At 40.7% G+C, this 16,341-nt stretch overlaps 1 protein-coding gene across 1 annotated transcript in view; it reads left to right on the top strand.

Moving 5' to 3' along the window:
* SLC44A5 (solute carrier family 44 member 5) overlaps positions 1-16,341 on the top strand; it is a 64,408-nt gene that overhangs the window by 38,612 nt on the left and 9,455 nt on the right. Inside the window, exons 8-18 of the mRNA XM_071565185.1 lie at positions 1,467-1,590; positions 2,507-2,590; positions 5,077-5,189; positions 5,581-5,712; positions 8,424-8,523; positions 9,223-9,315; positions 10,244-10,331; positions 12,309-12,571; positions 13,648-13,742; positions 14,124-14,227; positions 15,471-15,544. Of these exons, the coding sequence (XP_071421286.1) occupies positions 1,467-1,590; positions 2,507-2,590; positions 5,077-5,189; positions 5,581-5,712; positions 8,424-8,523; positions 9,223-9,315; positions 10,244-10,331; positions 12,309-12,571; positions 13,648-13,742; positions 14,124-14,227; positions 15,471-15,544 (1,270 nt within the window). The remainder of the gene's footprint in view (positions 1-1,466; positions 1,591-2,506; positions 2,591-5,076; positions 5,190-5,580; positions 5,713-8,423; positions 8,524-9,222; positions 9,316-10,243; positions 10,332-12,308; positions 12,572-13,647; positions 13,743-14,123; positions 14,228-15,470; positions 15,545-16,341) is intronic.

Genomic DNA, 16,341 nt, shown 5'->3' with positions numbered 1-16,341 from the left:
CTTCAATTTTGGAGTTTGAAAGTATAAATATTTACTAATGTTTCTTCTAACTGTCATCTGGAAACATTCAGCCTATGATCAGGTCAAGCCGAACTCTTTTTTGCTCTTGAATCATCACTGATAATCAAAGTTTTACAGCTCAAATTGTCCTTTCCAAAATATGTGAGCAAGAAATCCTCTTGGCATCAAGAAAATGCTACGAGTGTGGGAAGGCTCATGGGCAGCTGCTGAAGTTCAGGTGATACTTCAGCCCAGTTACAGTGTGGATTTTCAGTCACAGTGCTGGCCTGGGCAGGGCTTACAGAGGAATTAAAGGGACAAAAACGCTTTTGTCAGCAGGTACTTTGGAGTAGAGTACCACAGATCTCGGAGCTCGTCTCAGCTGCAGAACTGTAATACTAACCCAGAGGCTTATGCAAATAAGAAGTTGCTTCTTATTTTTGCCACTGTTTAAAATGGATATTGTGTAAAACAGGAGCAGGTTACTGAAAAGAGAAAATATAGATTTAATTTTAAAATCATACTAAGAATTTGTATTAAAACTCATGTACTGATCCAAAAGACAGAAAATAATTTGCAAAGAAGCCATTATCTTCTTTCAGACTACAGCAAGGGGCAAGGATTACAGAGGGAGGAAAAGAGACATGCTACTTAATTATTAAATCAGAATAATTGCTGGGGTGGATATACCAGACTAAATATTGAACCTTGGCATCAGTATTTATTGGAATCTGATAAGGAAGGCACTGAACAGTTATATAAAGTACAGTTGTATAGGAGGACTGACCTGCTCTCGCCTTTGGAATAAAACTCAGGCCTTTTTGCAGCAAAGAACAGGGCAGCATAAATGAGTATGCAAACATCTCTCCTTTTCTCTCTTTTTTGTAATCTCCTCCTCCCTCTGTCTAACCAATAGTTTCTGTCTTTTTTCTATTGCTTCCTCTGCAAGAAAACTAGTGATAGTGGCTGGTACTGGAGCTCATCTGGCATATGAGGAACTGACACTTGCTGTTATGTATTGTTTTGGGTGCTAGTACCATTCGTGACCAGTCAAGTTGAGTCTGTCCCTGGGGGCTGGTCTGATTATTACCATGAAATGGCATATTTGAGAAGCTGCAGTTTTTGTAAGCTGCCCAGATACTGACAGAGAGAGTAAGTTCCACATTTATTACAAATTCTTAAACTTTTACATATACTACTGTTGTTATTTGTCAGGACCTAGAATCTCCAGTTGAAATCCCACTCTGCCTGAGCTTGGACAAAGAGCCCCAGAGCATAAAAATCATAATCTTGAATGTAATGGCACTTCCAATATTTGTCAGAATCAACATATTGTTAGGTAATCAGTGGATAAACAATTGACTGTGAATCTGAAATTACTTCAATATGTTGCAAAAGAAAAGTGATAAAAGTGGAGCTTGACATGAAATGCAATAAGTGGTGCTTTGTTTTGATACTTTGAACAGTTCTTAAAAGATGCTTCCCAGACTTCTCCACGAAGAATGGTGTGTTGACTGTGGCAAATCAGACCACGTTCAAAGATGGAAGAGGGAAAACGAGAAATGTAACAGATCTCAGGGAAGCTGCAAAGTAGGTTTTACTCTTCTTCAGTGTTCATTAGTTGGATTCTGAGATTGTGCAATAATTCAGGAATTAAAAAAATCATCAGAATCTGTTGTAGCCAATGGCTGAAGGTACCCAAACAAGACTTGGTAGTAAGTGGTCTCTCTGTGCCTGGACAATTCCAAAGTTTGATTACGGAAGTCCAGCATTGTTGTGTGCAGAAAGGAGCAAAATATTTTAGTCTGATTGTCTCAGTGATTTTCATTTAGCTAAATCATTCTTGCTGTTTTTCCTAGCAAAAATCCATTTTACTAGGAAAGTTCCATGCGGTTCAAATGCCAACCTTCTGCTGCAGGATTCAGGCCAGCCAGTGATGGGCTTGGTTGTCTGTCCTGTGGTGGCCTTTCCACTACTGTGGGCTGTCCTTTGGGCATCTTGCCTCATCAGGGTGCTCCTGCTTTTGGGAAAAAAAGCAATGTACCAGGCTGTTCTTGGGAAAAAAAGCAATGTACCAGGCTGTTCTTGGGAAAAAAAACAATGTACCAGGCTGTTCTTAGGAAAAAATTAATACAGGCAAGCACTTTGCAGGATAGAAAAACAGTTCCAGAAAGTAAACCTTTTGGTTCGCTGAGCTACTTTCTGGTTCTACGCTATCAGCAACTGTTTGGCCATTGGTACATGGCAGATATTAATACTATACATTCTGACGATAAAGACTTTTCATAAATTTTCTTTCAGGAATTAGAGACACTCTTACAGAGTTTTTTCTTTGTTGTAACTGTGGTTGATGTTGGCTTGATGACAGAACTGGAACTGAAGAATCATAATATACTCTTACCACTAGCTAATATATTTCAAATTCTTCGACTGAGCTTATTTGTTTTTTAAATAAATTCTGCTTTTCTACCTGACACAACCTTTTCTTTGATTTGTCTTTTCTCAGCGGCATCAATAATGTCCTGGATGCAAGATCAGTTGGAATGAAAATTTTTGAAGACTATGCCATTTCTTGGTATTGGATTTTAATGTAAGATTTTTATGGGTATTTCTAATTTTTCCAAACTCACTTAAGAGTTTGCAGGGAATGAAAAAAAATAGATTGTGTGTGTATTTGGTACCAATCCTACTGTAAAACTCAAGGAGTAACTGTAATTTCCTTTCATCTCATGACAGATGAGGATAGTACAGCACATATGCATAGAGTGTTGGTTTAGCTGGAGTGGCTTTTCAGTGTCCTGCCAGACAAAAAATCAGGAGGTGCTGTGTTTTCTTACAAGATTCACCTGCAAGGCAATTCTAAGACTCAAAAATCCAAATTAAGTGATTTTTAAACCAGTGGCAGTTGCTAAGTGTCATTAGTATATATCTGTGTGTATATGTGTATATATGTATATATCAATTAACCTGTAAGTTCAGTATAAATCCCTAACTTCAGTGTGGCAGGCGAAGCAACATCATGAACAAAAAGCAATGAACAATGTTAACTTTATCTTGCAATTAATACTCACTAATCGCCAATTAATTAAAACAAATTTGAAACAAAAAAGTAGCTACTTTGCTGAAGCAAATCCGTAAGTATTTTTACATTCTTAGCCCATTAATGTTGGTTTTGGTCAATTTAAACAGGAACAGAAGTCTTTGCCAGATGAGAGTCCGTAACGTGCACATTAGACAAGCCTGAATGCAAATCCATGACAATAAATACGTACTTTAGATAATATGGAGAATTACTTCAGAAACATCAGTTAAGCATTTGAAGGTGTTCAGTCACTGGTGGAAGGACAGTTTTCTCATAGTCTGATACTGTGCTCACAATAGTGAGTTCTCAAAAGTGGCAGGAAACTCAGATATTCAGCAGTCTTGATTCTCTCTCTCTTACTGAAATCAGGCTTGTGGTACAGACTCTTCCAAAGGAGAGAGCACTGAATACATGGGCTGGAGAGAGAAGGGACAAATTTTTTGAACAGAAATTCTAAATACTGAATCAAGTTTCCACATTTCAGATATGTTTTGTAAGGATTTGTTGCTACTTTTAAAGTGGTTGGATAGGATTTTCTTCACTCTTTTCACCAAACAATAACATACATCAAATGATTTCTGTACGAATATGTTTATAAGTGCCAGAGTTTGGGTGAGGACAGTGAAGTCTTGACAGTGAAGGGAGGCTGGATTAAAAATTAAATATGGAGTTGCTGTTGTCTTTTTAACATACCCCAAAGAAACTTCTGCTTTCAAGCCTCAGTTTAAGGGAACCAGTCTATTGAAGACAGTTGATATGTACTCAGTTTTGGTGTTACTGTATAGCTAAAGATAACTATAACTTTAGATAAAGGTAATTTACTGCTTTCAAGAAAGAGTCATAAGTTCCAAAACTTCAACTTTTTTTGAGGTATACATTCTGAATTTCAATATGCCATTCAGAAAGGGAAGATACATCAGGCTAGGAAGATTTTAAAGGGTTGGGACTTAGGGCAAGCTTACAAAGGTTTAATTAAATAAACTGGTATTATTTTTTTCTTGTCCTTCTGCCTGTCTGGCTTAGTTTGCCCAAAAGATCTGGTTTTGATTGTTTATGATCAGGCTGCCCCATTTTTTAGCTTTGGTTATTGGCTAAATAAACTGGGAACGTTCAGAAGAAAAGTAACTGAACACAAGCAAGAGGAGGTTTTAATTTTTTCTGAGTCTGTACTAAGAAAAAATGCTGATGTGACACCTACTAAAAATAATGAGACATAAAATGTTCTGTGAAGCATGTGAACTGCATATATGTTGGAAGGGATTATTATTTATACTGCTTCATTCACAATGATTTAGAAAGCCTCACTGAGTATAAAGGTCTTTTGCCATATTTTTTTCCTTTTTGCCCGAATTCCTATGAGTAAAATGACAACAAATATTTCCTTACCCCAGACTTGGTGAAGAGCAGACACTGTTGATGTCTTTCCTAGCGGCTCCATAGATGACTTTTAACAGTTTCTTTTATGTATCATAGTGCCGTGATCATTTCCTCTTCTGCTCACTAGAAAGAGTCACTGGTTTTTCCTCCTAAATTTAATTATTTTTTTTTTAGGAAGCTCCTAAAATGTTATTTGCTAACATTGCTTTTTGCAAGCAGATTTTCAATGGAGGACATAAATCAGTGACTTCTTCTTGCATGGGTATTCCTCCAATTTAACTTTCTGTACTGTAGATTAGTCTGTGGCCTGAAAAAGACATCTGTCCAGCTGCTGTAAGTGACAAAAAAGGCATTGTATTAGTCCCATTCAGTCAGCCTGAGAACCCAGTGCCTACAAACATTGCAGACTCTGCCCTGTGAGATCATCACCTACAGGCTGTTCGTTTGTAATAGCAGATAATTGCTATGACACTGTATTTCATACTGAAGATTTTAAAATACATTTTTACAAGTCATTCTCTTACATGAGATGAAGTGATCCTCATGTAGAGTAACAGGCATACAAGAAAGTGAATAGATTCTCACACTCATTTTTCCTGTGTTTCTTTTCTTTTTAGTGGGCTGTTCATTGCAATGATGCTGAGTCTGCTCTTCCTTGTGTTATTGAGGTTCACAGCTGGGGTTCTCTTCTGGATTTTCATCTTTGGAGTGATTGGAATTATAGGTTATGGTAAGTGTAATCTTCTAGCCCCTGAGACTGTGTTACCTTATTGCTTAAGTCTGGGCAAGGCAGATCAATAGTTACATCAATAAATGGTACAGGTGCATGAATTAATGCCTGGTTTGAGACACAGTTAACTGAGGACTTAAATGGCAGCAAAATGCAGGAAGAATCCAGCTGTGCTGATACTTATTACCAGATGTAGTAACCTGCCTTATCTACATACAGTGTGCTTTATAATCACTTGTATTGATACTATGATTGGCTAGTCTCATAGTGATGCCTTTGTGGGCTTTGCTTACTTGATAGGCTGAAGACAAAACACTTGGCTTTTAAAAGATTTTTGTTTAAATTTGTCTTTGCATTCTTCAGAAGCACTCACACTATTGTTTTTTAAAAGGCATCTGGCATTGTTACTGGGAATATGAACATCTTAAAGGAATACCTGGATCTGACCTCACTGTTTATGATATTGGATTCCAGACAGACTTCAAAGTGTACCTGCAACTGAGGCAAACATGGTTAGCATTTAGTAAGTGCCCTTTAAGTTCGGTATCTGTTAAGGGATATTCAGAACAATTGGTCAGTGCCTTGCTGCAGTTTCTGCTGTGTTAAATCTCCTCCTGTACATGTGTTGCTTAGAGAAGAAAGCAGCATTCTATTTCTTTGTATTGTGTAAAAATGTGCATTTTAAAAAAGGACTAGTATATTTGTAAGGGGAGTTAATGCAATCACACTAGTGATACAAGTGAAAAATTCTTGTATTAATAGCATTCTACTTCCTGTGTGTTCAGTCTTCATCATGGGGAAGTAGAAAGTAATAATCAAGTTAGTCTTGATGAAGTTGCATAAGGAGGGGCACTTTTCACTCTCAGTTTGTTTTTTCTTCCTCTTTGTGCACCCCAGAAGTGAGATTAATAACTCACACTAGTAACTACATCTTTGTATCTCAGAATCATAGAATATGCTGAGTTGGTAGGGTCTCATCAGGATCACTGAGTCCAACTCCTGGCCTTGCCTAGGCACCCCAACAATCCTACCATGCACTCCTGGAGCTCTGGCAGCCTTGGGGCTGTGCCCGCTGCCCTGCGGAGCCTGATCAGTGCCCACCACCCTCTGAGGAAGAACCTTTTCCTGAGATCCAACCTAACCCTGCCCTGACTCAGCTCCAGCCATTTCCTCAAGTTCCCTCGCTGGTCACGAGAGTGAAGAGATCTGTATCTGCCCCTCCACTTCACCTCATAAGGATGTTGAAGACCCCAGTGAGGGCTCCCTTCAATTTACATTTGTGTCTCTGAATTTTCTTGAACATTGATCTAAAACTGTGAAATGAACCATAGCAAATTTCATTTCTTTCCAAAAGAGCTCCATTGCCTTCTCCTACAGGGGCAGTGTATTTAAAACAACATCTTAGTGGAACAGGGCAGCCCACAACACACATATTTCTCCCCAAGAAAGGAGAGGCAGAAGAGAGAACAAATACCTGTCCAATATTGCTTGCATTCCTGTTACTGCTCTAGTAGAAGGCACACAGACACTTAACTGATGATGAATGGGACATAACCTAAAACACTGCCTCTCCCTATTGGTAACTGAATTAATAGAGCAGTAGTTTACTGCTTAAATCTCCTTTCTCTTCTTTGTGTCTTCCTTTACCTCTCTGTTGGATCATTGAACTCATGAGGCATCTTCTATCTATTGTTGAGGCAGAGCTTTTAGTATACTATCCCTAGAGAGTATTAGGACTTTATTATGGTTTTTTTTCTTGTAAGTCTTCAAGAGCTCTCTCTGCCCGATTCCTAGCAGCCAGTGGATGGTTTATCTGGAAGTCAGGGTCACTTTCAGATGAGTAAATTGAGGTACTCTGGAATTAAATTGCTTTTCCAACATCACCCGGCAAAGTAAACAGTTAAATATCCTTGAAGAAAATGTAGTCACATTGTCCTAGTGTAGAACTCATCATGTACTGACATTGCTTGCCTTTTGCACAATGTTTGGAACGAGTACCTTAACAGAGCCAAATTGGAATGAGAGCAACTTTAAAGAAACCTGGTTTTGACCTGCTGTCGAAGCGTGTGTAAACACAAACTTTGTTGAATGAGGTATGTGGCTCTGAGCAGTCACAGCAGTCACTTGGCACCTGCAGTTCTGTTGCCAGGAGTATTGATAATACTTGGGATTGCAATTTAACATCATATGTGAATATCTGTGTCTGATATTCTGAGCCTGTGTCTGAGCTCTGAAACCTAAAGCCAAGTTTCATGTTCCTTTCCAAATCTTCATGCAAGTTTGAGTATACTTAAGGATACTCTCTCTTCTGTCTTCCTGTCCCTCCACAAAACTTCTTGCATGCAACCACCCATGCCTGCTGGGCTGGTTTCAATATTATCTAATGATCTGAAGCATCAAAAATTAATGGACATGTCTCAGAATCAGAGAAGATGGGTTTCAGGCTTTAAAGAATCTATCTTCTCTAATTGAAGTCCACAGAATTTTCTTACTTTCTACTGCAGAAGTAGGTTTTGAACCAACAGAAATAGAAATCAGACAAGCAGACGCTTTACCCAGATGAGGGTTATGATTCAAATACTGCTTTTAACTAAGAGAGGAAATGTTCTGGAACATGGTGTTCTCAGCCCTCTAACCTCAGAGCAAGTTTCTATGATTCCAGCAGCACAACTGGAAGGTGAGAATAATTTGCCCAAAACTATCTGATACATCACAGCATATGTCAGGTTAACACTCAGACAAACCTATTGATTTTAATACATCTAAATTTGAGAACAATAGCACTCTTCTTGAAAAGCTTGACTCTTCATCTCTTGTTATTGTTATATAAATACTACAAATGAGCAGCATTATAGTATGTACATGCAAAATGCTTGTTTATGAAAAGTAGAATTTTAAAGGGTGAACTGTATCTAAAGCTAGATACTGCAGTCATATTACAGTAAATTTTTAGCTTTGAGTATTGTATGTTCTATTTTTCTTTTAGAAATATAAATCCTAACACTAGGGTCTACATATTCTGACTAGCTCTCTGCATATAGAATTTCTTTACAGTGGAACTTACAAACTTATGAATTGGGATTGAAGTTTGACAGGTGTGGCTGGAGAAAGAGAACTGCTCAAGCAGAGAATTTTATAGTTCATGATTGACAGTGTAAAATACAAGGGAAAAAATTACAGAGCTAGCATATTGGTTTGGTTCTTGATCTGACTTTTTTGTCTGTTTGCTTATAGTGATAATACTTTGCGGTGTTGAGGTCATAATCATATTGATGCTGATTTTCCTAAGAAATCGGATCCGGATTGCTATTGCACTGTTGAAGGAAGGTAGTAGGTACGTTTGTCTGATTTTAATATATTTTGAATTCTATTAAATGATCTCTGGAGTATTCTCAAGCTCTACCTTGCACTACGAAGGGCAGAAAGTTGGGGGTTAAAATACAACACTGAATTTGTTGAACCAAACAGGTAATATAAGGAATTCCAGTGCTTTGTTAATGACGTTGTGCTTAAAGAGCATTTTTTTATACAGTATTTCTTATCTCTCAGCTTTCTGCATTGAGAATACATACACTGTTGATGTTACTATGTATGCTCAGTGCAAGAAGGTGTCTCAGCAGAAAAGCTACGTGTGGTACGCTGTTAATAGGAGCCTGGGACCTATAACTGCCAACTTTGCTCTGTCGTTGGATTATCTCTGGAATGATGCACTAGTGGTAGAGAATTGGTGTTGTTTTGGCTGTGGCTTCTATTTAGGAAAAACTGGATTCTTCTGGTTCCAATCCAGCTTTAGCGTGGATAGACACAAATCTGCAGAGAGAAAAGCAGACTTCTGTGGCCAGACATTGTAGGAGGGTGCAGTCCAAGATACTTCTTTTTAGCTCTGAGTAAAGAAGAAAGCAGAAGAAGAAGCAGCACTAAATTATGTGACAACTGTCAACAAGGATGTTGAAGTAAAATTGCTAGAAGACTGATGAAAAATGTTTTTCTGGAATATATGTAGCTTACTAATAATGTTTTGTTTCTTTCATAGGGCTATTGGCTATATAATGTCTACACTGTTCTACCCCATCGTCACCTTCATACTCATTGCAGTTTGTATTTCCTACTGGGCTGTGACAGCTGTGTATCCTTGTCTGTGTATCTCTCTGCAGCAAGTCTTCTGGTCTGCAAGACTAGGCAATTCTCTCCTATTTCACATTAATCAAAGCATTGTTAAGAGGGTTGTTTGGTCACTTGGCACTTCATGTGCTGATGCACTCTTCCTTGCTGCACATTTGCATGTCATGTACAAATCAGATAGTGCATTTAATCTAGTCAAAAAGAACTGGACTAAAATTCATGCCAAGGCAGGGGGATCATACAAGGCCTTGTGTACTACATAAAGTTGACTTCTGGGAGTGAAAACGGTCCTCAGCAGTGAGTGAATATGGTCCTTAATGTGCTGTGTCCTCTACAGACCTGGTGTTAATTGTCTCTCAGTTAACTGGATGTGGAGTGGGCTCCATATGTGTTTTATTCAGAAAAGTATGAGAAAGGAGTGAGAGAACATACAGTGCACTGTCCTCTCTGACTTGCCTAACAGCAACCACTATTTATTCCCCAACAGCAATGGTTTGGTAAGGATTAAGAAACAGGAAAACTGCTATTTGAAAACCTGTTGTTCTTTCATGCACAAAGAGAGTCAGTTGCTGCTGAATGTTAATTCATCCTTATGCTCTGTATCTACTTCCACCAAAATACAAACCATCAAAGAACTACTACATAGTCTGCCTTGTCAAAGATAAATATGCAGGAGAGGGAAAGTCAACTTTCAAGGTTACACCTCCTGCCCATTCTGGTGTGTTATTACAGCTCCAGGGTAGAGTTTGCCTTGGTTCTCTAAGTAACAAGAATAATCCATCTTGTCTGTCTATCCTTCAGACACATCTCTGAATAGCAAAAGCAGTTTTTGTGTTACTTGCACAGATTATTTAGAGCTAGTAGTTACCCACTGCAGAATCCTTGCCCAAAGCCTACAGTTCTGTGATTGCTCCTTAAAATATTTCATGCAGTTTTCTGGCCACATCAGGAGAACCTGTGTATAAAGTAATGGCCAATCAAACACTGTGCAAGTATGCAAACCTGACTTGTGACCCAGAGGTAAGTGTAACAAATATTTACCTGTAGTGAGAGCTATGTTAATGTAATTTCTTAATCACTGTTAAAAGCAGTGCCAGTAGAAAATGTGTGTATTTCAAGTAATGAGTCCTCATGTTAAATCTGAAAATATTACCTAGTGTTCTGGTAACACTTCTTTGTCCAAAGCATTTTGTGGACATAAACTAGTTTTTCTGTTAAGTTGTCCTGTAAATTTTAACCATTCTAATTTCCAGGGTGAGAAAGGAAGACACAGAAATACAAGTTTATTGGTGCTCTTGAATTGGTGAGGAGTCTGTTTTGTGGTTCTCTGAAGGCCATGGTAGTCCTTAAAAGCTGTGCCTCAAACTTGTGGAGGCATGAGCCGTGATTCGAAGCAGAAGCTTAGCTTCCCTTGGCACAGGGTTTACCTTCAGGAAACTCAAAAAATATTTGTCTTTTTTTTTTCCTAAATTTTGCCTTCAGTCAAAAGTTTTTACTTGACTCCCAGCTTGAATCTAAGGATTTTTTTAAAACTAGAAATATTTATCAAATGTTATGCACCTGGGGAGGAATAACCCCAGGCACCAGCACAGGCTGGGGGTGACCTGCTGGAACAGCTCTGGGAGAAGGACCTGCAGTGTCAAGGGCCAAGAAGGCCAGTGGATCCTGGAGGACATCAGGAAGAGCAGTGCCAGCAGGTCAGAGAGGGGATCCTGCCCCTCTGCCCAGCCCTGTGGGGCACATCTGCAGTGCTGTGTCCTGCGCTGGCTCCTCAGGACAGGAGGGACATGGAGCTCCTGGAGCTGGTCCAGCAGAGGCTGCAGAGATGCTGAAGGGACTGGAGCATCTCTGGGAGCAGCAAAGGCTGAGGGAGCTGGGGCTGTTCTGCCTCCAGAGGGGACACTTAGAGGGACCTCCCCACAGCTGGCAGTGCCTGCAGGGAGGGGGCAGAGCAGGGGACACTGAGAGGGACCTCCCCACAGCTGGCAGTGCCTGCAGGGAGGGGGCAGAGCAGGGGCCACTTAGAGGGACCTCCCCACAGCTGGCAGTGCCTGCAGGGAGGGGGCAGAGCAGGGGCCACTTAGAGGGACCTCCCCACAGCTGGCAGTGCCTGCAGGGAGGGGGCAGAGCAGGGGCCACTTAGAGGGACCTCCCCACGGCTGGCAGTGCCTGCAGGGAGGGGGCAGAGCAGGGGCCACTTAGAGGGACCTCCCCACAGCTGGCAGTGCCTGCAGGGAGGGGGCAGAGCAGGGGCCACTTAGAGGGACCTCCCCACAGCTGGCAGTGCCTGCAGGGAGGGGGCAGAGCATGGACCAGGTTCTGCTTGGGGGGTCCCTGCAATGGCACAGGAGGAACGGTTCAGTATACTACTGTGGTTATGTGTGTAACAAAGAATTCCCCACCCTGTTGATGTCTGAACACTGCAAAAGAAAGGAATCTGAATTGGTTTGGTGCCCAAACCGAGCAAATAAATTAAATGAACAATTGAAATGGCAAAATAATTCAATGTAAAGATTGCTCCTCTTTTAATAGTCTGAGATAGATAAGGGAAGTTCTGAACACATCCACAGTTTGTATGAAATGGCATAGCTCAGTTGTTTTTATTTCAACTGTGATGATCTACCTGAATGTCAGATTTGGCCTTCAGTCTTCAAATAAATATATTTTTAAATTGAGCAGATTTTCTTTAATGAAACAGAAGTATTTATGTATCTTGAAAGCAAATTTCTGAAATGCAGATTCCATTTATGTAGTTTTAAGTCTTGTGGTGACCAGCCCTGTTTGCTACCACCTAGTTTAAAGTTAAGACCTGCACAAATCATTGATATGAATCCTTAAATATGTAAACAGGTTACATAGTGTTGGAGTGCAGTTTTGAATGAGCTAATGAAACATCAAGCAGAATTACGTCATTTGAATTAACATGCTAAACTTCAGAGACTGTGTACGCAGAATTCATTGCTTATGATTGTGTTGTTTATTTGTCTTTTTATTCAGACTTTTAACACAACCAATGTGACTAAATTGTGCCCGGGTGCTCAGTGCACTTTTGCTTTTTATGGAGGAGAAAGCCTGTACCATAAGTACATCTTCATCTTTCAGTTAGCCAATGCCTTTGTCTTTGTGTGGCTGGTGAACTTCGCAATTGCACTAGGTCAGTGTACTCTTGCTGGTGCCTTTGCTTCTTATTACTGGGCCTATCGAAAACCAGCTGATATTCCACTGTGGCCACTCTTCTCTTCGTTTGGACGAGCAATACGGTAAGACTGGAGCTGGATGTGAGCCTGGTCATGTATCCAACAACTGCTGTTTGTACATCTGTGCAGGCCAGTCTTAGAATACCAGATGAAAATAGTTAGTCGCATTGTGGTTTAATATCTGTAGCAGCCAAGCCCCTACAGCTGCTCACTCATTCCCCCAGAGTGGGATGAGAGGGAGAATACAAAGAGTGAAGGTGTGAAAACATGAGGGCTGACAAAAAGACAGTTAATAGGTAAAGGAAAGCTACATGGACAAGCAAAGCAAACCAAGGAATTAATTCCTCATTTCCCACAGGGAGGCAAGGGTTCAGCCATCCCCCAGCCAGCAGGGCTCATCATGCATAGCAGTGTCTTGGGAACACAAGCTCCAGAACTCCAAATGTCCCCCCCCCTCCTCTTCCTTCTGCCAGCTATTGTTGCTGAACAAGACACTGTATGGTGTGAGGTCCCCCTGGGCTCAGCTGGGGTCAGCCATCCTGGCTGTGTCCCCTTCCAGCTCCTGGAGCACCCCCAGCCTGCTGCTGGCAGGGCAGGATGAGGAGCCGAACAGCCCTTGGTGCTGTGCAGGTGCTGCTCAGCAGCAGCTCAAACATGGCCGTGTTACCTGCACTGTCTTGGTCACAAATCCAAAACATAGCACAGCACAAGCTTCTATGAAGAAAACTATCTCTAGTCCATCCAAAACCATTATGGTCAGGAAAATGTACTTGTTAGGGTAAGGCTGATTATTGTAGCCAGGATCGTGTAGCCCCCCAAAGCTGCTGCGGCATCCTCCCCCTAGACCCAACCAGTTACAAGGCTGAGCAGGTACTCCCAGTAGGCACACACCCCAAATGCTTGTATAGAGCACACACATACACAGATTTACAGATAGACACAACACTCACAAAACACCAGCAGCACCCATGGCTTTATCGTGTTCCTCTCTGGCAGATCAGGATGAAGGTTCACTAGTTCATTTTACTTCCCACTAATGGACCTTCCTCCACTTACAAGTTTATTTATATATACATACATGTATTATTGCACATTTACACCCATGCATGACATAACAGTCATCATGTATTTTGTTTTAGATACCATACAGGTTCGCTGGCATTCGGCGCCTTAATTCTTGCAATTGTCCAGCTTATTAGAGTAGTACTGGAGTACTTGGATCACAAACTGAAAGGTGAGGTTCATGAATCTGCTGTAGGTTGGTAAGACCTCCTTTGCTAAATTACTTCTTTCCCAAACTGTTTTTGAGCAATGAAAAGAGATTCATTCCAGATTATCCATTGTAGTTTCATTTGAAACCAGTACATTTGTGTTGATTTACTCAAATTGAGTCCATGTTCTTTGGAACCTAATGCAAAGTTCAAGTGAGATCTGGATCTGATCTGATTGAAACCTAGTGAGCTAAATTTGGTTGGGAGAGTCCATCCCTAGAAGGAAAGAAATAGTGTTCCTGTTTTTGTCACAATTTAACATTTTTTTCTGAATATCTTTCTATGTTCTGGAGATGGTTCATGAATTCCTATGTATAATGTACTCTCTCCTGTGTTTTTTTTAGGTACTCAGAACTCCTTCACTAGATTTCTACTCTGCTGCCTCAAGTGCTGTTTCTGGTGTTTGGAAAAATTCTTAAAATTTATAAACAGAAATGCCTACATCATGGTATGTGCCATATCTGCATGCAGTCTCCTCTGTCTGGGGCACTAAAATACCCTAGCCACTACTAACTGGTCAACAGTCAGCACTGCCTGAATCTGCTGAATATATAATGGGATTTATGGGAGTTTTCAGGACATGCATGTGGTTCTACCATGAAAAAGTAAGATTTTTAAAATTTCTGATCTCAGCCTGTTTTATGCCTGTTTTTGTCTGTCACTGTCACCCCCAGAGTAAGTGGGAAGGGATGGCATAACTGGTTGACTCCCCCTTCTGATTCAGCAATTGAGATCCTGATTTCAACAGGAATCTTAGCTTTTTTTCATGTTGCATGTTGATGACACTTTTCTTTGGAGATGGTGTTTGAATAAGGAGCTCAGAAGGCATGTGATAACTCTATTTCCACCTGAAAGTTAAAAGCACAAATTCTACTGGCAGCAGCAGTGGTATTTCTCTGAAATAACCCTTCTTAGTTTCCAGATAAGAGAAATTTGAAATTTTCATGTAAATAAGCATACACAGATGTAAGCCTGGAATGATCTGACTTGAAGCAATTTCTGTGATTGAATGATATGGTCACAGGCTTCTTGTCTCAAAGGAGGTTGCTGTAATGGGTCCTTATAACTTGTGTTCATGCAATTGATATTTCAAAGTAAGGCCATCTAGAAGAGGAAGTAATGTTTTTGACAATCTTCTTTATAGTTGATAAACTGTCTGAGCTAAGAGCTGTTCTGGTGTATCTTACTCTTGTGGAAATTATTCCAGGAAGAAATGGTTTTGTTCCTGGATAACTTTATGCTGCTTTACTTCATACTGATTTCGTCTTCAGTGAAAGCAGCATCAGGTCCGAGGAGATAGTTAGAGGAGTCAACTAATTTCAGCTGTACAAGTGCCTATTCCTTTCCACTGACTATAGATGTAATGTAGGTAACTAGCAAAGGGAGAAGAATCCCTCAGCAAGTACCTTTTTTGCTCTGCTTGGCAAACTGAGTCCTGAGCCTGCTGCCTGTGAGGTCCCAAGGGGTGGCTGCTCCTCACCGGTGACTGGAAAGGGAAGGGTGGGTAATACTTTGTTCCAGCCTGGTGAGATGCATGGAGAAGTACAGGTGACTGGGGGAAATGCTTTATGTCCATCTGAGTTTCAAGGCTGTTTATTAGAGAGAACTATGCATTACATGCAGGAGGATTCTGGCATACAAGGAGGTATTCTCATTATTGAAAATACCTAACAGCTACTGTTACTTTGCAGATTGCCATATACGGTAAAAACTTCTGCACCTCAGCAAGGGAGGCGTTCTTCTTGCTCATGCGGAATGTGGTGAGGTAAGGAGTCATCTCCCGGTCCTTGGAAATGGCAGAGCTCCTGCTATTGCCCTCTGAGGACACAATTCTTTCCTCTCACATATCTCCTCCAAATACTACTGTGAACTGTTGTCATTGGATATGGCCCTCACTTATTACTCAGTGTGTAACAGCAGGCTGTCCAGCACAGTGACCTGTGTAAAGTTGGTATCACCTCATGGTTTTGTTGTGATTGCTCCAATCAATTCATAAGAACCCAGTAGATTGGAATAATGCCTCCAAGAAACCAGTGGAGACCCGGAGGGGAGATCTGTGGATACACAGGAGCGGGGTGCTGCCATATGTGTGTTTCTTGAGCTTTGGTCTACCTACCATCTGGGAAAAGGAAAGTAGAAAGACTTCAGATTCATTTAGAAAGCTTGTGGGGTGTCAGAGAGTGGAAGTAAAGAAGAGAGAGTACTTTGCTTTCAAAAAGAGTATCTTTAACATAACCTGATCTCCTCTAGTACTGGGGACTCCCCTGGCCATTTTCTCCACTGTCTCCACAAGTCTGCTGCCAAACTCCCTGTTCTCATCAGTACTTTCCATCATCGCACCTGGCTCTTTCTTTACTACTGTGAGACCAAAAAATGATGGGAGAGTAACTTAGGAGCAGGCCATGTTGATGCAATAGCAGACAATCTAATTACCAAGCAAGAGACACAGTAAAACTGGTTAGGTGTTTTAAATTAAGTGAAGAACTGGGAGAAAGAGAGAAGTAGAGGGGGAGGCTGAAGGAGGAAGATGGAAATGATGCTTCAGAAAGAAGAGGAAAGTAT

Source organism: Pithys albifrons, chromosome 10 (genome assembly GCF_047495875.1).
Source record: "Pithys albifrons albifrons isolate INPA30051 chromosome 10, PitAlb_v1, whole genome shotgun sequence".
In the NCBI taxonomy this organism is placed as follows: Eukaryota; Metazoa; Chordata; class Aves; order Passeriformes; family Thamnophilidae; genus Pithys; species Pithys albifrons.
This window is presented reverse-complemented; position numbering and strand designations above follow the sequence as displayed.